General features: G+C 40.9%; 5 protein-coding genes across 5 annotated transcripts; 2 read left to right on the top strand and 3 right to left on the bottom strand.

Annotated features, from left to right (window-relative positions):
* The first annotated feature begins 243 nt into the window (after positions 1-243).
* On the top strand, positions 244-1549 carry LOC128731684 (protein SET). Its single transcript, XM_053824816.1, has 2 exons — positions 244-736; positions 822-1549. The coding sequence occupies exons 1-2, from the start codon at positions 319-321 to the stop codon at positions 1157-1159; spliced, it is 756 nt and encodes a 251-aa protein (XP_053680791.1). The 5' UTR covers positions 244-318; the 3' UTR covers positions 1160-1549.
* A 161-nt stretch (positions 1550-1710) lies between these two features.
* LOC128731686 (ATP synthase subunit O, mitochondrial) lies at positions 1711-2839 on the bottom strand. The gene is made up of 3 exons (XM_053824817.1): positions 2759-2839; positions 2150-2596; positions 1711-2091 (listed from the first exon to the last, which is right to left on the bottom strand). The coding sequence occupies exons 1-3, from the start codon at positions 2786-2788 to the stop codon at positions 1936-1938; spliced, it is 633 nt and encodes a 210-aa protein (XP_053680792.1). The 5' UTR covers positions 2789-2839; the 3' UTR covers positions 1711-1935.
* Positions 2840-3245: 406 nt separating this feature from the next.
* On the bottom strand, positions 3246-4030 carry LOC128721795 (uncharacterized). The gene is made up of 2 exons (XM_053815587.1): positions 3933-4030; positions 3246-3859 (listed from the first exon to the last, which is right to left on the bottom strand). The coding sequence occupies exons 1-2, from the start codon at positions 3946-3948 to the stop codon at positions 3246-3248; spliced, it is 630 nt and encodes a 209-aa protein (XP_053671562.1). The 5' UTR covers positions 3949-4030.
* A 2763-nt stretch (positions 4031-6793) lies between these two features.
* LOC128720172 (uncharacterized) lies at positions 6794-7402 on the bottom strand. Its single transcript, XM_053813827.1, has one exon. The coding sequence runs from the start codon at positions 7400-7402 to the stop codon at positions 6794-6796; it is 609 nt and encodes a 202-aa protein (XP_053669802.1).
* Positions 7403-8671: 1269 nt separating this feature from the next.
* On the top strand, positions 8672-22850 carry LOC128730268 (F-BAR domain only protein 2). The gene is made up of 15 exons (XM_053823307.1): positions 8672-8701; positions 11499-11843; positions 11923-12138; positions 12319-12417; positions 12492-12588; positions 13708-14199; positions 18965-19073; positions 19167-19339; positions 19436-19608; positions 20452-20687; positions 20764-20939; positions 21016-21199; positions 21260-21769; positions 21855-22084; positions 22243-22850. The coding sequence occupies exons 1-15, from the start codon at positions 8672-8674 to the stop codon at positions 22374-22376; spliced, it is 3204 nt and encodes a 1067-aa protein (XP_053679282.1). The 3' UTR covers positions 22377-22850.
* The last annotated feature ends 409 nt before the right edge of the window (positions 22851-23259 follow it).

Genomic DNA, 23259 nt, shown 5'->3' with positions numbered 1-23259 from the left:
GTGAAAAAGCACTATTGTAAGCATAATTGTAAAAGAACAGTAAGCGAAAAGTTAGCACAGTTGTTTCTACGGCTACCCTTGCGTAGTAGTAGAAAAAGCAAAATACACCAGTAAAATTTGTGGTGCATTAATAACATCAATATCTATTGTTTGTACAGTTTTCAGTGCCCATTGCGATTGTTGTGCTGGACGCAGCATTGCGCTTGTGTGTGTTTTGTTTGTGTGAACGCGCGGTAAAGCTGGTTGGCGCTATTTGTTCCGCAAGAAGCATTCAATCCGCGGAAAGAACAGAACTAATTTGTAATAACTGTTTTCCTGATGGCTTCGACGACGAAAAAGGTGAAAAAGTCGGTGGATGCTGTAGATGAAGAGCCAGAAGCGCTGGAGGCAGTAGACACCTGCCAGAATGAGATAGATGCTCTTAACGAACAGGCTAGCGAGGAGATCCTTAAAGTGGAACAAAAGTACAACGAGTTGCGGAAGCCGTACTACCGGAAACGTAACGAATTCATCAAACGCATTCCGGCTTTCTGGATGACGGCCATCTTGAACCATCCTCAAATTTCTAGTATCCTTGAGGAGGAGGAAGAAGATTGTTTGCAATTTCTTGAAAAACTCGAAGTGGAGGAGTTCGAGGACATCAAGAGCGGATACCGAATTCTGTTTTACTTTGAAGAGAATCCCTTCTTCGAGAATCAAATTCTAACAAAAGAGTTCAAACTTGGTTCGCACGGAGGTAAAGCATTTTAAAATGCAATAGTTTAAACTTTGTGTCTACATTCGTGTATTGTGCACGTTTTACTTGATTTATTTTTTTGCAGATAGTCCCTCTTCATCGAGCACTGCAATAAAATGGAAACCAGAACGTGATCTCACAAAGGTGTTGCCGAAGAAAATGGGTAATAACCGTCGAAAGCGTAATCTGGAGAATCGGACATTTTTCGATTGGTTTACTGACAATAATGATCCAATCAACGATGATATCGCGGAGCTAATCAAGGATGATCTATGGCCGAATCCGTTGCAGTATTACCTGGTACCGGATATTGAAGTAGAGCCTGAAGATGATGAGGAAGGAGAAGGAGGCGAAGAGTTTGGGGAAGAGGGTGATGAGGAAGAAGTGGATGAAGTTGAAGATGAAGAAGAGAAGGCATCCTAGATGTGCAACGGGGTATGATAGTGGTATGTTATTAAATACCGAATGAAAAGGCGATCATTAAAATTCCTTCAGACAGCTTGAACAGCCAGATGGCAACACAGGATGATTCGTGATGTCCCAAGTTGCGATAAATCAATCAAATGATTTTCTCGGTTAACATCATACCAGAAATGTACATGTTATTCGTGTACGTGTAGTTCCAAGAGCAAAAGGTAGTTGACGGGAACGGATGATCAAAAACACCCATCTAAATTGCAGGAATTATTAGAATAACATTATTTATGCTTAGTATTAAGCATGCACCGAACGAACATTCCGTTTGGATGATGCAAACGTTCCATTTGTTTCTATGTTGAGCTGTCTACAAATTATCTTGAAGCTACCCTCGTGGCGGTTGTCACTGAATATAAAGATACACAAGGGCCTCGGACAGATAACCAGGTGAAATTAATCAGCAGCATTTGCAATTCGTAGGGGTTCACTTCTTTATGGCTCCCGTATTATGTGCTAAATATAGTGTCTTTGATGGATTACAACTTATTCCGTGTTGTTTTTTGCCCTTCTATTTGAGTAAAAAGAATTGTAGATTATTAAATCCTTAAAGGATGCATTTATTTTTTTCGGCTGTACTGCATAATCTATACGGTAAGAATAAGTAACGAGAACTAGTTGCATCTCATTGCACATTCAAACCATCTGCTAGGACGCAGCACGATGTTATCGCACGGAGCCCACGAACGCCAACAAAACATCATCGGATACAGTCATCCAATATTTTAAACAGGCGATGTAATGATGTCGGTATACTTCTTAATTTTGCTGGCAACGCTCATGTCGACGTACTTATCTCCAATCGATACAACCATGCCACCGATCAGCGCTGGATCTACCTTGGCCGTTAGCTGGATGGTTTGGCTTGGCTTCAAGAACGCCTAGAAAAAAATCAAAGATTTTATTTAGCTTCCATCAACTTATTCTAGTCTGGTTTACCTTAAGAGCATTTTCCAGTTGTTTGCGCTGGCCATCATCAAGTGGCTTGGCCGTCTTTACTTCGCACACAACCTCTCCCCGTTCTGCAGCCATAATCAAACTGAACGCGTTGATTATTCCATCCAGACGACCCAGGCGTCCATTTTCAGCCAAAACAGTAAGCAGGTTGCCAGTGGCTGCGTTGAATTTAACCTTAGCGGCAACATCCTTCAATGCAGCAGCCTTGACGTTACGTTTCGTAGTCGGATCGCGTAGCAAATCACGAACCTTCGGATCCGCGCGCATCTGATTCTGCAATCCCTTCAGATCCTTCTCTACCGCATCGAGGGCCTTGGTTTTAGTGGCAGCCGAATAGAGTGCACACGCATACCGACCCTCCAGACCGAATACTTGCACTGGAGGCTTAACCAGCTGAGCTGCAGCAGAGCTGGTGCTCAGTTGACGAGCCTGCAAATGTTGCCCGGAGTTAAATTACATAACCAAGTATCGTTTTACCACCGTTTCGAGCACGCATTACAACAATGGTGTAAGATGAGGAAATCCTATAACAACTGCATTCTCTCCAGCTTGGCAGATTAGGGGCTGAAAAGATTAAGAAATAATACTTACTAGAATGCTGAATTTTCCAGATGCTGCCATCTTTCCCAATCGATGCGGTCGGATGCGATATTTTCTTTAATATTTTTTTCGGCTGTTTTTTCTGCCAAGTTGACAGAATAGTGACATTTGGTGATGGCAACTCCGAATCTATCCAAGTCAGGAGAGAATAATCCGAAGCGAATTAGCAACGGAGTAGAGAAAATTGAAACATGACGGTAATTTATTATTATATGCAAAAACTCTAACAATAATATCGTATTAAAAGATATTTATTCACTTGCGATAAAGCATAATATGCAAGAACTACAATTAAATGGTTGATAAATTCTGAAATTTTTGTACGTTATCCTCGAAGTATTAATAAAAAAGTCGAAGTATTAAGTAAACCTAATTATAAAGGATCTTGGTCCATTAAAATATAATTTTTATTCACTTACACGATCGCAAAAAAAAGAAAATTTATAAAACATTCTGATATTGTTTTACAAGTAGTACATCAATTATTGAAAGAACTGGGAATATGGGCTTGATCAAGCACTGCGCGCATGTTTTGAATAACATTTTCATAACATGCAACTTTTCGTTTCAATCTATTCAGCTTTTCGTTGAACAAAGCTTTCGGCATTTGTACGTATTCTTCATCTTTAAAAATAAATTCCCTAATTTCATCATCCTTCTCCTCAGAGAAGTCTTCACTGGTTTGGGATGCTGTTTCATCCAGTTGCTCAATGATTTCAATAGTATTTGTAGAGGACGAGACAGGAGATTTCGGTCTACATCTGTATGTTTGCATTTTGATGAGTTTGTTAGCTTCTGACCCACTGTTTGTTGACAGAATCAAAGAGGACTGTGGCGTACTATCATTACTATTTAAGTCAACTAACTGCATTAGGTGGCTGTTATTATCCAACTCCATAGTCTCATGACTGCTCTCTTGATTAATGTTCGTGGGAGAGTTCACTTTGGACAGCTTCATTTTCATTTCCGCTATTTTAGTAGCAAAATGTTTACGCTTACGAGCATTTAAAAGGGTCCTGTTGGCACATGTTTCCGGTTTTGATGATATATCCTGCTTCTCGTTTGGTATATTTTTTAAGTCGATTATAAGACCTGAAATAAAAAAAACGAATTAACGGTAAAAACAAATCTTTCAATTACATAATATTTGGCTTTGAGAATTTACTTTGATCATCTTTCATATTTTCAGTTTCGTAGGTTGCTTCTTGATGGTTGTGAGCGATTATGATTCTTTTCGAAGTTCCGTCATCAGATTGAACATCACATTCTTCGTCCTTCAATTCTGTATAATCTATTAGTCCGTCCAGTGATTCTGTTGAGTTGAGATATTAAGAATGAATAACTTACTGACTGATGCTTTGAGTAATATTTCGATAAAACATTTCAAACAATCCCACCGTCTAATACTGCTGGAGTCCCATCTGAATCTTCTGCATCCAATTTTAACGGAGGAATATGCTCAGGATCTTGCACTTCACCAAACGAAAACGGTACAGCATTGTGTAACAACAAAGTTCTTCTAGGACTGCGACATAAGTATATACTGGGAAAATGGATTTCGCATATGAAACGGTGAGTCTTGTTTACCACATCGCTTGGCTCTATTCTCGCTCGGGTCATCCAATTTTCACATCGCTCGCTATCTTTTGGTAAAGCGAAAAAAGTCAATTTTCCGTTTTTTACAGAGTTATTTTTGCACTCGAAATAGCTGCAATATTTTTTATTAGTATTGGACCGGTAGAGATTCATCTTCTCGCCGAACAAAATAGCGTCCTCTGTAATAGCACTGCACTGGTTGTTGACTAAACAAATGCAGCAGCAGTATTTAATCAACATGAGTGACAAGCAACTGTCATATTGCATACGCAAAAGTACGACCAACTCAACTGCGAAAAAATGCAACGAATTCTTTGATAAAAAAATTCATTAAGCAAAATGTGGCTGTGTAATTAATGCTAGGAATGCGAGTCACAAAGTTATTTAATTTTATTTTGCCTTATGAGTATTCACACTTCAACTAGTGTAGCTGTCATTAGCACCAGCGTTCGTCGCGTCATCCAGTTTTGACAGTAAATTTCTTGATTCCGTTGTCCTGGTCCGTCGTTTTTTCGTTTCGTTTGTTTCTGTTCGCAACTGTTGTCGGTCGAAAACAGGCAAGAAATGTGCATAAATCACTTTTTGTTCGGGTGTAAGTTTACGCAAGAGTATAGCTGTACCGTAAATTATTGATAATGATCGTTTGGCAGTCGTTTCCGGTGCATAGAAAGTGAAACGATTTGCTGGAGTGCTGGCAACGGGATGTAGCGAAAACACCCAACTTGCTCTCGGCTGATTAGCATTCTCCCGACCTTCGTTCGATAACACATCTGAGAAAAGCTAGCGATGAAACCAGATGGTACTCGTCCAGAACAGCAATGATACGCCCACGTAGTCAGTAGTAGCAAATTGTACCAGTGGAGGTCTTTTTCGTCTGCAGTAAGTGTGTGATAGCAGCCAGCAAATGGCGACTACGTGAATGGCGCTGCAGATAGGCGACTTACGGAGTTACTGAAGTATGTTTTTTTTCATGCTTCAGTGCTCTAGTAAGTGCTTAGCCCAACACTGAACAAATGGTAACGTTCGTGTTTAGGAGCAACAACAATTTCGCCGCCCCTTCAACATTTTAATGGTGTGGGTAGTGGGTCTTGAAGAGCTATGGTGGCAGTGGTAATGCGGGGCCCCGTATTCCAGGTCTCGATGTCATTGCGGAATTTTATGCAATGTTCACTTGTCGGCATGGAACCCGCATCGAAATCGTATTCCCCAGTGTCGAACAAGTGAAGTGCACTGTCCAGTTTGCAAATCGTACACACTCATGAAAACGATGTGTATTAGTGCGTCTAACCGGCTAAGGGTGGAACCAAAAAATATAGTGCAACGGCGGGATGCGCGAATCCGCTACGCTTTATTGATTTCGGGCCGACCCCATTTTCCGTCTGTTCCGTCCCCCCATCGGTGCGCGTGAGGTCACGAGGCGAGTGTTGGGATAAAAGAGCAACACAACAATTGCGATGGGGCGGAACTACCCAGTTCAGTGCACACGACGTCGGAGTCCGTAAAGTGCAACGCTGCACGGTGAACATCGTCAGTGTTTGGTTGTGTAACATGTGATGAATATGGTTAAATTATGAAGAGTTAATTATTCGACTATCGGCTTTAGTGCGTGGAAACAACGCCTTGTTAAATCAGTGTAAATTATGCATCCACGGCCATGAAGAAAAATAAAAAATAGTCGTTGTTTTTCATACCAATCTCCGTCCGTGCTTCAGCTGGTCTAATGTACTGTGTGTGATATATATATATATGATATTTTTCCTTACTTACTGACTCCAAAATAATGGCAACTAACAATACAATCAGGTATTATTAGATAGTTTCGCATTGAAAAAAATTGATGGCACCTTCAATGCAGTTCGTAAATAAAACACAAATACGTTCGCTTAGTTAGAGGCGAATGTAGCCACGCCGGCTCAAAGTTTCTATAAAAATACACAAAAAAAAAAAAACGTTCGCTTAGTCCAACGATATGAACAATTCCGTCCGAGTAGGCCGGCTACCACCGTCCACAATCGATTCATCGTAATGTAAAATGTCTAGTACGAATCGTTTTCCTACGCTGGAACTGCTTAAAATAACCTAATGAAGCCATATATATGTTTTGCATAATCGAGGTACAGTTTGGCCAAGCTACATGTTGGTGCTGAACTGATGTTGATGGCATTTTTTCTGTCAATGAAAAACGAACTGGCGAGAGAAGATATTTTGTACCACAACATTGATACTGCTGGACGTTGAAATCAATATTTGGACCCATATTGTTCAGTTAACAGTGTTTATTTTTCATGTCTAATATACCTGTAGCTGAGCTAGAATCATGCTCTAGTCATAAATTCGTTTTGAAATTGAAAGTCGTTTGACCCACCCAATTAACTTCTTGATGTTCGAAAACGAGTAGAACCAAGGCCTCTTGATCCACTTTGATCCTTCTTAAGGGTGCAGCATTTTCAGATCATGGCTACACTTGGCTTGGTGCAGCAAGCCGACGAGTTGCTGGAAGTGGTAGTCCAGATACTTGGCTATCGGCTCCTGGAAACAAAGCTCCTGTTTGTACGCGGCGGTACAGCGATCCGGGCAAGGGAGCGAATTTTGTTGCAGACAAACCAGGTGCCGATTTGCGAAGTTCTCGCAGCATTCGCCCAATCCGAATTGCAGGCAGTGCCGGTCCAGATCGGCACCGGTCTCGTCGCAGTACACGCCTAACTTGATAGCCATGCAGCGCAGGAAGCACTTGGTTTCCGCATCGTCGGGGAAGTTGCCCGACAAATACGACGGGAATCGTTGCAGCGGGATGCGCAGCGTATTGAAGCAATCGAGCACGATCTCGGTAAGCTCGAGGAAGGAAGCAGGCCGGTAGCTCGGACTTGTCTGATGCACCTCAACCTGCACCGGGACTGGGAGATGATGCTGCACTACGGGCACCGGTTGCAGTTTGTTGCAACACTTGTTCGGGCATGTTGGAACCGTAGGCACGAAGAACGCACCGACACAGGCAACCACCACACTCGCGACCACTATGCTGACGAACGGCTTGATCATTATGTTCTCACAATTTTGTGTTAAACCGCACACTGCGCTGCTGCTGGTCGAATCGAGCCAAATGATCCCGAAATGGTGACTGAACTACTGTACTCATCGGAACGGACGATACGTAGTTTTATACCTGTGTCGCCGAAAAGTGCTTACCGATTGCCGGGAAACTAATAGGCTACCGACTGGTGATACGGCACGAAGTTGTGGCCAAACTTCCCCAGCAACTGCCCCTCACACGCGGTATTTGGCTATCAAATGGTGGCTACCGGGTTCGACGGGAGGAATTCGTACGATGGAGCCATATGTTTGGGCAAATGAGTGCTTTATTTTTGTCTTTTTTTTTCTTTTCCCTAGTGCGATCCAGACACGTGGGTCGCTAGGCTAACGCGGACACGTTCGGTGGGTATCGCTTGTGGCGCGGGAAGAGATAGCCATTGCTCTTTTTTCTCTACAGCTTGGGACAATCATTATTTACCAAAACTGCAATCTATTTCCGGGACGGATTAGGCATATAGGCAAATAATCGATCATCGCCGATTATAATGCATCATAATCAGTGTGCCAGTATACTTGTTAATTAAGAAAATTTAGATTGAACACGTGAGTTTTCTTTACAGAGTTCTTTACATGCATAATATTACAATTAGCTTTTTGAACAACATTTAACGGTTAAAGATGCGTTATCATGTGAAAAAGTATGTAATGCAATTTGTAGGCAGCAAAAGCAAGCAGTGTTGTAATTCTGTTGACAAAGAGTAAATTGTCGAGACCACATTTAAGTGAAAGTTTTCGAAAATAAGTACTAGTATAAATTCAGCACTATTCTTGATTCGTGCAGGTACATGGATGTGTGAATGTGATTAACAGTGTATTTTCGAGTGGAGATCTAGAAGGAAATTCGTCCTCTTTCCAGCATATCACAACGTGATGATTTTCTTCTTCCGTTACTGTTGAACAAACGTTGAAGCCTAACGCTGGCCTTTAGCCAGAAATCGTGCAGCAATCGTGCAGTGTAATGAGATCACATTTTGGCGGACTGCAGTCGGAACCACCGGCTAAGGTGATACGATCGCGATGCGATCTGCCACGCCACGGTAGTAGTAGCGTCTAGCGACACGACGCTATTCATTCGCAAAAAGCGTGTTTAGAAAAGACACCAAGTGAAGAGGCTAAAATCAAGTGAGATATACCACACGTCTTCATCGTTGCTGGAGGGATCAGTCGGGATTATCGGCATCATAATATTAGCAGACCGACTATCAAATAAAAATCAAAATGACCGTCGACTTCAATGATTATTTTTGGGTAAGTATGGGTGTATCAGATGTATTACAATTAAAGATATTAAGTTCAATTACGTACTATCGACACAAACCATGCAAACAAAAAAAAAATGTAGCGATAGTTAGGCTAATGAAATAGATCCGACAAATTTGTGAAAAACTCACTGGCTGAAATCAGGATAAATCGTCCAAAGTTAGTTCTAGCTGTAACGGTTGGAGTGATTAGAATCTAGATTACGAAGATTCAAAGTCAAAGATGTCCTTCACTGTCAATATTCGACAGCTCAGATTCATGGTGGAAATGCTAACATGTTATATAAATAAACAAATGATTAACTCTTTTTACTAGAAAATCGCTAATATTCAGTTTAATGTAACATTAGGTGATTTTTTATTATCAAGTTTGTTATTATTTCCTTTAAAACAGGACACCTTTATCTTGGTTTTTAAGCTCATGGTAGATATAGGTTTGGCATGGAATGTTTCATAGGCTTAGGGTTAAAAGACCCTGGCTTGCAGATTGGTGTATCCCATTTGTATATCGTATGCTTGGCGATAAAAATACATAGACCAACCGTTTAGAATGGCTCAAAGAATGGCAGAAGTTTTATCTGGGAAGCAAACTTAAATTCTCTGTTGTAGCATGAAATTGTATACAGAGGACATGCACATGTGTTTCAACGCATAGTGACGTACTTCCTGTTTCTTATATGGCATATTTTCTTGCAGTGTGTAAGCTCTTATCACGCATATTACGCTTGCTGTATGCAGATCCAAAGTATATCTAACATAACTGTGCTTAGATTACTATTTTTTATGTATTTTAACTTTGAACATGTAATGTGATTGCATATATCGTTTTATAGAATCAAATTTCACGAAGCTGTTATTCTCGGACGTCGATTTGATGACAATTGTTTCTCTTTCCTAATTTAAGCTGCTGAGAAACACAATTGTTACATGAATGGCGCATAACGATGACGCAATGCGACCATGGGATACAGCCGACGCCCATGCTCACACTCCGTTCCGGTGTTTGCATTTTTGATATTTTTTTCGTTTTGTATCGCGCAGTAGCAAGATACCAGAGGGAGATCTCTTAAATGCGCGTTCCCTTATGCGCAAATATGTTCCATGTGTCGTGCCTCGAGATTTCTACAATTCGGTCCAGTTGGCTTCTGGATGGAATTATCTTGCGCATTGACATCACAAGCTTTTTGGGATATTTGATGGAGTGAAAAATAAACCAAGTTTACAAGGACAATGGGCCCGTGGGCATAGGGCTAGACTCGTTATAAGGCCAGAAATAGGATAAAAGTCGATTGTTTTTGGATGCTGAGTTTGCTGATGGAGTGTTTTAATTTGGTAAATTCACTAGGTAGAACATAAATGAGTTTGTAGCTTGATAGAGAAATGTTCGTTAGCTATTTGTTGTGTTGTTCCAAATTAAATTAACATTTTCTAGCTGACTAAATTATCGGTCACTACTATTTGACGATTTTGGCTTTGACATTTTCTCTCATCAATGAAACAATATTGCTTCTTATCGTATCGACGATCGATAATCGTTAATAGATTGATAGTATTTCCAGAGCTAAAAATATCTCTGCTTATAAATGGTTCACACCATTCACACTGCGACAGGGTAACCATAGAAAATGGTTTATCGAATCGAACGCCCACAGACGTGAGGGGGGTATAATTAACGTTGGTCGTTCTTTGAGGACTTTATGGCCCATTTCCGAAGATGTTATTACTGTAGGTATAGTATCAATCAGACCATAAAGATGGAATCCAGTGTTGCTTTCTCTCTCTATCAATATATCGCATATTCTATTGCTCAGAGTAAAAAAAAATAATTTGAAAACGTCTATATCATATAACCGTCTAAACCATATCACTTAGTTCTTAATATTGCGTTCGCCGTTGTTCTAACTATGATCGATATTTTTCCCACGATAAATCATGCGTGGCGTTAAAGTAAACCGGTTCAGATGAATGCGTCAATGGAGCACACTCGAGCGGTAGCCTGCTTGTAGTATCCTGGTCTATTCAGCTAGTCTTACGAATGATTGAGGATCTCAAGTGGGGTTCAACAGGTTAGATCGCCATATAACGCCACCTCCCAAGGTCTAACATTTTGTTAGTTTCTTGATTTCTTGGAACCATTTTTGGTGCTGTTGCATGGAGTAAAATGTTGCTGCACCACCACTAAGATAAGAGTGAGCAGCGGGGCGCCGACTGGGGTCGAATGCGCAACGTACGATCAAAATAATTTGATTTAATTCAATTTGAACTTACACCCGGGAGTGGCCGACAGAGAATGCAGACAATGCTTGAAGCGTGTGTCGCATGATCGTCACGATTGTTTTAAATTCGGAAGGTTTTGATCTTGCGGAAAAAAACCAACTCTCATCTCTTCTCCCATTCGTCTTCACTGTCCGCCTTTCAGTTATTCGATTGTTGGGTGCAAGGATGGGTTAAAGAAAACATATATGCAAGTTGAACTTGTGCAAAATGGACAGCAAATAGATATAACAGGCACAGGGAAAAGTATTTTTATACAGTCTAACTACTGTAAAGAAGAGTACTTTCGTATGGGTCGTACATCTTCTACGTACATTGTTAGCGTACTCTACAAATGGATTTCTTCTAGGCATTTTTATTTACATTGAATTGCTAATTATGCTTCATTATTGACGTGTTCTATGATGAATCGGTCTTACATGCTTTGTGATATAAAAATTACACATTTCCATTCACAATCGTCTGGAAGACCAACACGAAGGTTAATGCTCCTTCCTTTCGTTCGTCAACAGGGCGAGAAAAACAACGGCTACGAGGTGCTGTACCAGAATATGAAGTATGGCTTGTCGGCGACGAAGGAGCTGGCTGAGTACTTTCGCGAGCGCTCGAACCTCGAGGAGTACAACTCGAAGCTGCTGACGAAACTGGCCAATAAGGCAGGTTCGAGCGGTGGTGGCACGTTTTCACCGCTCTGGATCATCCTGAAGTCCACGACGGAGCGCCTGTCGGAGTTGCACGCGCAAAAGGTACAGAAACTGACGGAGCTGGTCAAGAATGTCACAAAGTACGCGGAGGATCTGCACAAGAAGCATAAATCGGTGAAGGAAGATGAATCAGGAACGCAAGACGCAGTGCAGGTGGGTGAGCTGGGCAAGGGATTGGGGCAATGGATAAGGAAAACAGACACGAGATGTGTTCGTTTGATCCATCCGACAGGCGATGAAGGATTCGACGACCGCCGTTTCCAAGGCAAAGGACGTTCACAATGCACGCCTGCAGGAAGTAGAGAAAGCACGTAAAGAGAGCTCAGCCAAGGAGATCGAAAAATCGGAAGCGAAGCTACGCAAGCACCAGGATGATTACAAAGCGTTGGTGGAGAAGCACAACATAATCAAGCAGGAGTTTGAGAAGAAAATGACAATAACATGTAGGGTGAGTGTTAGGAAGTGGGGTGATGTCTCATTCGCCCAGACCCAACATGGTTGGTTTGGGAAGCATGAGTGAGTCATACGCCTGACGACGACGTGTGTGTCGTGCAAAACCGTCGCCGAGCACGCGATGGGATAGTATCGTATAATTAGCGTCCTGATTTTCATGGCACTACATTTACAGCGTTTTCAAGAAATGGAGGAAGCACATTTGAAACAAATGAAGGAGTTCCTCTCCTCGTACATGGACATTGTGCAGAACAACTTCGATCTAGTTGGGCAGGTGAGTGTTTCGGCCCACGAGCAAGCGTAGCGATAACCGAAACGCGTCCTGTTTCTCTTGGTCACCATCGGCAGGTTCATTCGGATTTGAAGCGCCAGTTTCTGGAGCTGACCGTGGACAAACTGCTGGAGCAGTTCGTCCTTAACAAGTACACCGGGCTGGAGAAGCCAGGTAAGTACACCGAAATTCAATTCGCATCGGTCAGTGTAGCGCGTGTACGTTTTGTAGTACGTTTGGGCTCGTACTTTCCAACATTGAAGTGTCCTGTTTCCGTCAACACACCGGTCGTAATATTGATTTTCCTGCGTTTACTATCGTTATCGATATATTTTTATTTTGTTGGAAAATCATATTAAAACATACCCCAGCCTGTTTTGTCTTTCTTCGTATTTTTTTCTAATGCCAGAATCCTTATATACCGCTTTTCGAATGGTTAGTTTTATTCATTGAATATTTGTGCATGATTTTGAATTTTTCTTTTTCAATGTGTTTATGTTTTTTTGCATGTGTTTATTGTTTATTTACGTATCGTTTGTTTTACTTCTGGTTATCGCAAAAATTTCACGTGTAATTGTTTTGTAAAGATTTTTGGAGCGTTTCGAAGTTCGTCATACCACTTTGTTGCTGGGCGTTATCTATCAGTGATTTTCGTTTGGCTGAGCTCGTTTAATTTTGTTTGAATTTGTTTTGCTTGAAGTAAGCGTGCTTCCAAAATCAGCTAATTTGGCTAGATGTGTAGCAGTTGTTTTTACTGATTTTTCAATTGACCTACAACCCTCACTCCCTGATGTGTTGGCGGTTCGCATTTTTACGTGCACATTTTGGTAAGATGTATATCTAGGAATCCTGCACCACCTCGGTTCTGCTCAATTACACGTTGACTTGTGGTCCAATTTGATGCCGGGTGATGCTAGCATGCCAAAGCATGCTCGTATTCTTCCTCCTTACTACCGGTTAGGAATCAATTATTTGTTAAACTTTTTTTACTTTTTGGTCGCTATTTTGAACATGTTACCGAAACGCTAGATGGCCTCTGCCGGCATCCAATGAGTAGGCCGATTGAATCGAATCCCTTGCTTCCACGCAATATCGTGCTTCGGCATACATCCCTGCCTCGATGTGGTTTCCGTGCTGCAGTCAAGTGCCTGTCGTGTGTGTTGTTTTGTCCTGTTGATGAGATATATCTCTTTCTTTCTTCTCCTTTTCTCCCCCTTTACCCCGTGTGGGACGTTTCCGGGAGCGTCCTCGATGTGTGCATATGTTCCATTAAACCCTTCCTCCCATATTTAGAGCTAATTGAGCTTGATTTTGACGCCGGTACTGCCGGATCCGCTGGCACCGGTGGCAATAACAGCCATCAGCTGTTAGTGAACGCCACGGGTATGGTGCCGGGCAGCAGTTCGCCAGCACCGTCCTCGCTCGCCGGTGGCTTGCTCGAATCACCTACTCTGTCGGCCACCAGCTCTTCGCAACCGATCGCCATTGGCGCGACCACCGCCAAGAAGGAAAGCCATCTCCGATCTTGGTTCAGCTCCAGTTCTACCGCTGCCGTGCCCACCAACTCGCCGGTCAACCTGTCCACCTCGCCCACAGCCACCTCGGTAGGCAGCGGGCATCGGTACGACACCGCAATGGATATGCCGGTTCAGCAGCAACAGCAGCAGCAGCAGCAGCAACAACATCATCATCAGTTGTCCGCCATGCGCGCTCTTTCCCCGGTGCCGTCGGTGCTGCAGGACGGTAGCGTTTCCGGATCCGCACAAAGTACGGGCAAAAACTCAAGTAAACCATTCTACGGCGATCTGTTTTCCTTCAAGCATCATAGTACCACTTCCTCCACTAATCACAATCAGCCACATACGTCCAACCTAGCGCCAAATGGCCACAACAACGATGGCAACGGCAAACAACATCAACAATCGCCGCTAATGAAACAGCAGAATCAGCAACTGCAAGAATCTTTACAGCATCAGCAACAGCAAGAGCAGCAACAGCCTTCATCGCCACAGCAACCTCAACAACAACAACAACAAAAACCTTCCCGCCGCACTACTTCCCTTCTCAATCTCTTCATGTCTAACTCCCAGGGTAATTTTATCTTCTTAATTTTCACACATGCCATTGGCGAAACTTCTTTCTCGTACACCAACGCCAAACAGACAAAACACGCCTTTGTATGACCTACCTTACTTTTCCTTCGAATTCTTTTCTTCCATATTCACACTTTATGTTTCACTTGTTATCTGATGTATCTATTTTCTCTTAATTTTTTCTTCTGTGCTTTTAAAAGTTTGAAGAATTTTTGTAAATCTTGTTAGAACTTTTTTTGAGTACACTATAGCTTATTTATGCTTTCGTTTCCTTGTTAATTTTTTCTTTTTTCTATGTGATATCATAGATTCGTATACAGTAGATTGTATTTCTATTTATCTATTTCATTCCACGTGTATTTAACACAGATTAGTTATATATTTTACGCTATTAACACTTTTCTGCAACGCCGTTTAACTGGATGGTGACATTTTCGTATTAAATTGTTTTTCATCCACCTTCTATTCTTCACTCTATCTTTCTTATTCCGCACGGGTTCGGTTTGGGGTTGGTTAGGCATTCGCTTTCCACTCTGTTTGTTTGGTTTTTCCTCATAACATTTCGCGAGCTTTACTAGTGCGTTCTTAGAAAAACTAATTTGCCCTCGTTTCGTGACCATTCACACATCTCTTGAGTACCTGATGAAGCTGACATGTATACAAGGAGAATAACAGTTTTCAGTCATGATAATAGTCCATCGCGTGAAATATAAATACAAGATACAAGAACAAATGGCTAAAAGGCAACATTTGTTTGAAATTGCTTAAATTTAAATGTTATGGAGTGGTGTATTCAACATTTTCTCTCGAACAGAGGAATTGGACCTCATGCTTTCACTACGAATTATTTTCAAATTTTCAAACATAATTTTAAAATGGTTATTGTTCCGAGAACCAAGTGATGGTTATTGTATTTCGGCACAAGTGATAACAGAAAATTGGATTGCAAAATGTTTAGCTACAGACTGCACTCTGCAGACTATGGATCTTTTCCACCAGCATGCTCTCGTAGCTAGAAGGAAATGAGGCTGCTTACCGTAATTGCCCTATCTGCCAAAACGGTAGATATATTTTCCACAGCTTTGTGTGGAGTGCACCCATCGTCCTCCTGCCTCGGCATCGTTTGAAGAGGATCCGTAAATGATGTCATTTGCACTATTTTTGGACCATCAGTTGTCCTAACTTGTGTGTGCGAATAATGATGGGTGTGGTGCGAGAGTTATGATGCAAAACTACTCCTTCCTGTAGAGTGCTTGCACACAGAAAAGCCCGCTGTAGGCTAGTCGGCATGAGCAAAAAGCATATGACGATAAAGCATCGTGTTATAATAGCACAATGTGTCGTCTTCATACACCGCCACAGGGATATTGTGGAAGTGTAAAGTGTAATTGAAAGTGGTGTCCTTAAACGGTTTGTTGAAAGCAATTCTTCGACAATAGTCTCGTAGAAAATTCCCTATCACTTCCATTCACTGCAATATTCAGAGAAAAGCAGTGTTAGCACTCATTATTCAAACGTTTCAAACTTTATTTTAATTCATATAGTATAACACTTGCCATCGCTTGACTCTTTAATAAAAAATAATAGAAAAATATTACTCGTTTTCGCGGTCAAAGTTGCTTCTTGGATTAGGCTACAGGATATGTTAAAACTTTGTCATTTAAATTCATTGTAAATTATTCAATGAATTATTTTTTGATCCTGCTATCAACATTTGAGGTTAGAACAGGCGCACCATTTATCTCTGAAGAGAATAGGTTTAGTAAGTTTTTATATACTTTGCTACTGTTTGGTTTCAACTTGTCGGCTCGCACCGACTCTTGTTCTTTCGTCTTTCCTGTTTTCAAATACTTATATTCTTCTATCGTAAGGTTATTGGTTTTTCTTGTTTCTTAGGACAATAGTCCGCACAACACAAACAAAAAAGATGGATTCAATACCGATATTCTTATCATCATTTCTTGTCTCTTTTTCAATTGCAACCCTACTCCAAATATGATTGATGCAAATATTGTTTGTTCGTTCCCAACAACACGACAATTTTACCTTCTTATGTATTATCAACGCGTATATAAAATGGCTTTGCTTGGCTTGGCGATGGTGGCTCCTTTTACCTTCCGGTAATGGGGGGACAAAACGAAAAAGCAGGGAGCCGCGATAGTCGGGATAGTCGAGATTCAGCTACGAGTGTCAGTGGAAAGCGCAACATCACGGGAAGTGGCAATGCGACATCGGAACCCGGCAGGTGCTCCGTGTCCTCAACTGGAGCTACCGTCTCGGCTCCGAACAGTCCAAACGAACCGGAAACTGGCAGCAGCGGTTGCGGAACCGTCCATCATCAACAAATGCAACAGCAGCAGCAACAATCGTCGCAGACAGAGACAACCGGCAATTCCTTTATCGGACGGAATCCTTTATTGCGAGGCTCGAAATGTAAATCTCATATATCATCATCTCGTACATACGTGGTGCTGTGATTTGTTTTCCTCTTTTCTTCATTTTGTTCTCTGTTGTTTGAAATATTTTTTTATTTTATTAAAAATTGGTTTATGGATGTACTTCGGTCATTTCTGCTCTTGTTGATTTGCTTTTACTCTGGAAAATGTTTCCCCGCTAGAGGATTTTATGGGTTCTATCGAATGTGGGATAGGCTTTGCATCCCATGTTTCTTTACACTACTCGGTGATTTCTCTTTTTCACTAGTTCTATCTGTTCCCCTGTTGCCTATTTTCTTTACTAAAGCACGAGTGATAGTAATTTTAGGTAGTCCGCTTAGGTAGTCTTGGAGCTGTTGTTCGGTTTGATATTTTTTTCTCGATACCTGATGTATTTATTATTTGAAAGGAAAGTTTGTTCAATCCAACGGGTCTTTTGCTGGCCCTTATATATTTACAATTTCATCTACTAGTTCTAATTAGATTTAGTTTTCGAGTTCGAGTTTTAAGTTTCGATTTGAGCTTTTATCATCATCTTTATCATTTATTATTAGCGTATCTTTAATCCTCTATGATTTCCACAAAATGTCTATTATCTGCTTATCATCTACCAATGCGTAATATTCTTACCCATCTCTTAACATCTAAATATTTGTGTACTTTACCTAATCTCTTACTGCAGTGGGCGGGAAGTGTTGTTCTTGTTATGATTCACGAGGACTGACGATGCAAAACGGTTGCGTAAACTGGCTGGCAAAAATCCACACGATTATTGCGTTGGTTTGCCACTAATATCTACAACTCCTAGTAATAGGATTGACAATTTTCGCACTCTTGTTTAAAAATCAGAGTTGTTTATAGTACCTAGCCATGTAATATGCAAAGTGTTATTACTTGATAAACTGCACATGTCTACTTTTTTGTGATAAATAACTGTTACGGTCACGACCATCATTTGGATAATGCACGATAGAGATGTAAAATTTCATATATGGTCAAATGTTAAACAAGAGTGGCAGAGGTGATTAACATGGCATGACTTTTCTTCTTTTAATAAGAAAGACTTTCGTCTTTTCATAGTTATTCATAAAATCTTTTACATCATCATATGCCCTTTTATTCGAAGATGCGGTAAGTTGACGCTTTTTGTTATTGCTTTTTTGTGTGCGTTTGTTATCATTCCGCTCCCCAATTCGGTTTTCTTAGATATCAGATATTTCTGCAGAAGAATGCACGTTTTCCTGCTCATAAAAAATAACCACAACGCGCGAAATGCTGGGCGACGGTTATCATTCGGTTCTTTAGTAGTGTTTGCAATGTGGCTTTTTTTCCTTTTTATTAGTGTTGCATAATGGTAGTGTTATGCTATGATTTTGCAATCTCTACTACTCTAGTTTCGAACGATACACTAGTGCGTGCTTCTAGTTAATGCTGATGTTGTTTCATTTCTAATGGCAAGATTTGTTGTTTCTGTTGTTTTTCGTTGTTTCAGTTTAACAAGATTATTTAATTTACATTCAGCACCTACTCCAATCCTTCCTTATCCGTATTTTTTCACATGACCGTTTGGCTCTTTTTTATATACATGGCGACAGTTTTTAAAATCGCTTAACTTGTGATAAATTAAAAAAAATATTGCAAAATATTATTTTTCGAGCTAATTTTATTTTGTTCTTTTTGTGATAACTGAAAACCTCGTGGTATATGGTTTCCAAATTTTTTTTATCTCCTAGTAGTCAAATCGGATTACATTTTACTTTTTGGTTAACGGTTCTGTTTCCAACATTCCACTTCCCAATAACCTTTGAATCTACCGATCCATTTCATAATGTACTTTGAATTAAGTTCATGATCTTCAAATTAACTACTTCAAATTAATAATATTTTTTAGGTATTTTATTTGAAACTGACTGTGGCAAAAATTGAAATAGAATTTATAGGAAAAGTTTAACCATCCTTATGTGTATAATCTATTTTATTTTTTACATCGCTTTCGAATTGTCGATTGGCTTTTGGAAACAGTCTCCGGTTTTTTGCGCAGCAGGCGAGAGAAGGCCAAATCCAAAAAGGCCAAAAAGAAAAAGGATTCTGCAGAAAATTCTAGTGCCAAAGATGAAAATATCCTGGATGGGTATGTAAATTTGTTTTTTAGTTTCCGAATCAATTACTTTTGTTTTGCATTTAAGTTTATTTTTGTATTTTTATGGTGTTGTCTTTATTACAGGGACAGCAAAGGAGAAGCAACGAATGCAGACAGTACCTCTAACTTGCAGACCACTTCCGCTATCAGCGCTTCAAATGTAGCTCCTACGGCAACACCAGAGGTGGATGAGGATGGTTACAGCATACAACCGCGAGAAACTACCTGGGACAGTGCGACGATTACTGAAAAGAGCAGTATGGATCCCGATCGAAGGGGTTGATATAAACTCTTTGACGAATTATTCCTCCTGCATACACCTTACATTTCAATGATAATGCTACTTCTTACAGATAATTTCTACTCTAGCTCGGATAGTGACAGCGAGGACGAACGAGAGGAAAAGAAAATTCATGTAGAAATTAAGCCGTTGAATAATGGGGTAGCCCCGATTTCTGCCAGCGTTGATGAATTACGTGCAACAGTGGAAAATTTATCTCTTTCCCCGATCGGTATTCTGACTTCGGTATGTATGATTGGAATGTTCGAAAGTGTGTAGTAGAAAGGTCTAAATTCCCAAATCTGCTTGAGGCTAGGTTTTTGTGTGAGCATGTGAGCATGTGTCAAAATATTTTATGTAATATTAATTTCTATGCAATCTTATTGTGAAGGTATAAGTAGCGTATCGTATTAATAGAATTAACACAGTAATACGAAATTTTTTCATGATTGAATATAATTTTTCTGTCAGTATCTGCACTGTGAGCCATCCGTAAAGGAGAACTCTTCTCTATTGTGTGCTCTATGTTTGGTTGGATCAATCGGTGTAGTCGCTTGAGCTTAGAAGATACGTCCAAGTTAATATTGTTTAACATACTTCTAACACCATTCTTTCATTGCCTTTTTTCCTTTCATCCATTTGTACTCACACTTCATCCACGCACTACTACCACTGTCTATCCCTGTCATGATGTCAATTTTGGGGTTCGGTTTGGTGATCATCAATTGGAAATCCGTGCGTTGGTGTTGATACTATTAATTTCTCTATGTCATCTATAATCATCTAACTTATTATCATCGATGATGACATAATGCATCCTGCGAAAATTATTCAACTGGATTATTCAACCGCTCTTTCTTTTACTATTATATTTTCTAATCCCGGTTAATCGGGTGGTGTTGATTTGTCATCCACATATGTTATAAAATTTGATAGGCAAGACGCGGTTCAAGTTTCGATCCGCAGCACCAGGATCGATTGTTGCGTATGAAACGGTCCAAGTCTGTTTCGCAGCAGATCGGCGACAGTAACATAGGATGCAAGCCCAGTCACGATCTGCTGTCACTAAATCACTCTATCTTTCAACAGCAACAACAACAACAGCACCACCAACAGCATCAATTTCAGCACCAACTGCAACAGTCGCATCAGCCCGTGCAGGCACATGGTTTGCAGCATCAAATGTCTGTTGGAAATGCTTCACTTTTGAACAATAACGCCACTCACCTCACTAGTCCTAACGCATCGAATGCCTCAACGCCTACAACGGTACATCCGTACGCGCCATTACAAAGTCCTACACTGTCGATGTCCACCAGCTCCAAGTAGGTACCCGGTTTAAGAATAGAAAGTATTTTTGTTATCTAAATTTATCTTAAATTTTTTATGTATTATTTTCAGCAATCGGTACGCCGATTTGGGTGATATTTTTTCCGAGGTGGGCGATATAAGCATATCGGCACCAGCTTCAGCTAATCTAACAAAACTTACACAACGACAAATTCCAACTCCTACGTCAGCCGGTGGCAGTAGCATCGCCATACCAAGGCCACCATCTAGAAGATCAGAAGCGGCTGGTAAGGAAAACGTTTCTCATTATTCATTTCGTTTGGATCTGTTCAGTAACAATGATCATCATTCATTTATTTCTAGTCGCTCGCGATCGTGTCAGTCCAGCATCGCAAATCGCTCGGGCGGATAGCGTCGGTAGCTTGGAATTCCGAAGTCCCAGCGTTGGTATTGGGTCCTCGCGTGGGCCATCTCCCTTGACGATCGGCATGTCCGATACGATTCCATTAGCTGTAGCATTCCACGAAATAATCCATGCCTACTTCAAGTGAGTGATTAATATCCAGATCGCACCCTTTCGATTTACAGCAATTAATTTGTATTGTAGGGGAGCGGATGAGTCCCGGTGTCAGGTTAAAATGTCCGGCGATATGATGATTTCGTTTCCAGCCGGCATCGTTAATGTATTAATGAATAATCCGAATCCGGCTAAGCTCGGCTTTCGCATCAAGAATCTCCAAAATCTCGACAACGTCCTACCCAACAAGCAGCTCATTACGATTGATCGGCTGCAGTCAACTACATTTAGTACGACGCTCGAATTCAACATGCCAGTATTAACGGCAATGTTGCGGCGACAGGCTGAGCAGAACCCTACTGCACCGCATATTAACGTAGATATACTGAAGTATCAGATCAAGGCCAAACCGGGAGCATCCTCCTGTCCGTTTCAACTCGTGTCTTACTGGAAGTGTGAGCAACGACACACGGATATTAAAATCGACTATAAATACAATTCCCACGCGATGGCGCAGCCTTCTCCGCTACTAAACGTATCTATATCCGTGCCTGTAGACGGGAGCGTTAAAAACGTACAATCGAAACCACATTCGGCATGGTTAGTTGAGTAAAACAAGAGTAAAACGCGAATCTCATTACTTAAGGTGTATAATTTATATACATTTTGTATTCATTGTCGACAGGCAAGGGGAATCGAATCGGTTGGTGTGGAACTTTACAGATATATCGCAACATTCTGAGAGCGGGGGTGTAGACACACTCCGAGCACGACTAGAAGTTGGTTCGGGTCCTTCAAATCCTGCGATTATTTCCACACAATTCAATTGCGAGGGAACGACGCTTTCTGGCATTGAATTCGAATTAGCTGGCACGGGATATCGACTATCACTTGTTAAACGGAGATTCGTATCAGGTACGTTCGAAACATTACTCACGAATTTCTTAATTAACTTTCTTTTCAAGACTAGATCATAATTGTCTAAAAAGTAGTATTAGTTAAAAAACATGTATCGTGTATCTTCTTGGAAAATGTTTAATTATGGAATTATGGTTTTGTTTGTGTATTTATAGGAAAATACATTTGCGAAGGTGATGGTGTCCGGACGACCAAAACACCTACCCCACCGAACGTTTCGGGCGTTATGTCACCGATACCGTTTGGTAGCAATAAATCTGCGAACTCGTCCGGTGGCCCATCCGGATAGTATCGATTTGTTTTCTACTAGATCAAAATCATCTTAATTTCGTGCCCTTTTGCTTGTGAAGCGGAAATTGAAGCAAAAGAACCTACACTGGATGGAAGTTACCATTGATAATTTTGCTAACTGAAGACCCCGTCCACTCGTCTAGAGCTACCATTATGACCATCATGCTAGCGAAATGCGGTAGTTATTGTACGAGAACACCATCTACTTGCATTAAGAAATGTAAATGGTACAACTTGATTTGAAGGACGTTCTTTTGAAACTAGGGTTGACGAGCGAACGAATCGGAATGAATAAGCCGTGCAATGGTTAGATATAACAATTCTCCGTTGCTTTGGAGAGAATGGGAAATCAGCCAAAACAAGCTGAAGTATACCAGCGGAACTGATGTTAGGATCAGCATGAAAAATAGTTAGCCTTTGTATGTGCGTATGGTGCCTTTCTTTTTTAGTGCAAACCGTCGCCGGTTCGTCGGAGTGCGTACTTGCTTGGCTTTGAGTGGTTCCTGTGAAATATGTTTCGTTCGTTTGCGTAATTGCCTTCCTTTTGTTGAGTTTGTCAAACTGACCACACTAGCTGAGTGTAATTTCGAATGCTAGTTCTACTTTCATGCAACGTTTGAAATTATTTCATCCCACTTCTATTCCAGTCAATACAAACATAAATACTTTATTTCACACATGTTTCACGAGGCATAGCGCATGTTAAACTACTCCTACGGTTGAAGCCTATGAGTAAAAATGCATCACAGTACACGGTACATACTGTGCACTAAAACAGTAGCGGGCATTATATGTGCGGAATGCGTAGAGCTGTAAATACAGAGGACACAGTGAAATGTCTACATGAGCATCAATGTTTTATACACAAGCTTTCAACTGAA

The sequence above is a fragment of the Anopheles nili genome, chromosome 2 (genome assembly GCF_943737925.1).
Source record: "Anopheles nili chromosome 2, idAnoNiliSN_F5_01, whole genome shotgun sequence".
NCBI lineage: Eukaryota > Metazoa > Arthropoda > Insecta > Diptera > Culicidae > Anopheles > Anopheles nili.
The sequence above is the reverse complement of the archived record's forward strand: the minus strand, read 5'-3'. Positions and strand labels throughout refer to the sequence as shown.

Coding starts and splice junctions, on each gene's coding strand:
- LOC128731686 (XM_053824817.1), bottom strand. CDS start 2,788: ATGGCAGCATCTGGAAAATTCAGCATTCTA. Junction 2,597..2,758: donor CTGGAAAATTCAGCATTCTA/GTAAGTATTATT, acceptor CAACATTTGCAG/GCTCGTCAACTGAGCACCAG. Junction 2,092..2,149: donor AACTGGAAAATGCTCTTAAG/GTAAACCAGACT, acceptor ATTTTTTTCTAG/GCGTTCTTGAAGCCAAGCCA.
- LOC128730268 (XM_053823307.1), top strand. CDS start 8,672: ATGACCGTCGACTTCAATGATTATTTTTGG. Junction 11,844..11,922: donor GAACGCAAGACGCAGTGCAG/GTGGGTGAGCTG, acceptor TCCATCCGACAG/GCGATGAAGGATTCGACGAC. Junction 12,139..12,318: donor AAATGACAATAACATGTAGG/GTGAGTGTTAGG, acceptor CTACATTTACAG/CGTTTTCAAGAAATGGAGGA.
- LOC128720172 (XM_053813827.1), bottom strand. CDS start 7,402: ATGATCAAGCCGTTCGTCAGCATAGTGGTCGCGAGTGTGGTGGTTGCC.
- LOC128731684 (XM_053824816.1), top strand. CDS start 319: ATGGCTTCGACGACGAAAAAGGTGAAAAAGTCGGTGGATGCTGTAGAT. Junction 737..821: donor CAAACTTGGTTCGCACGGAG/GTAAAGCATTTT, acceptor ATTTTTTTGCAG/ATAGTCCCTCTTCATCGAGC.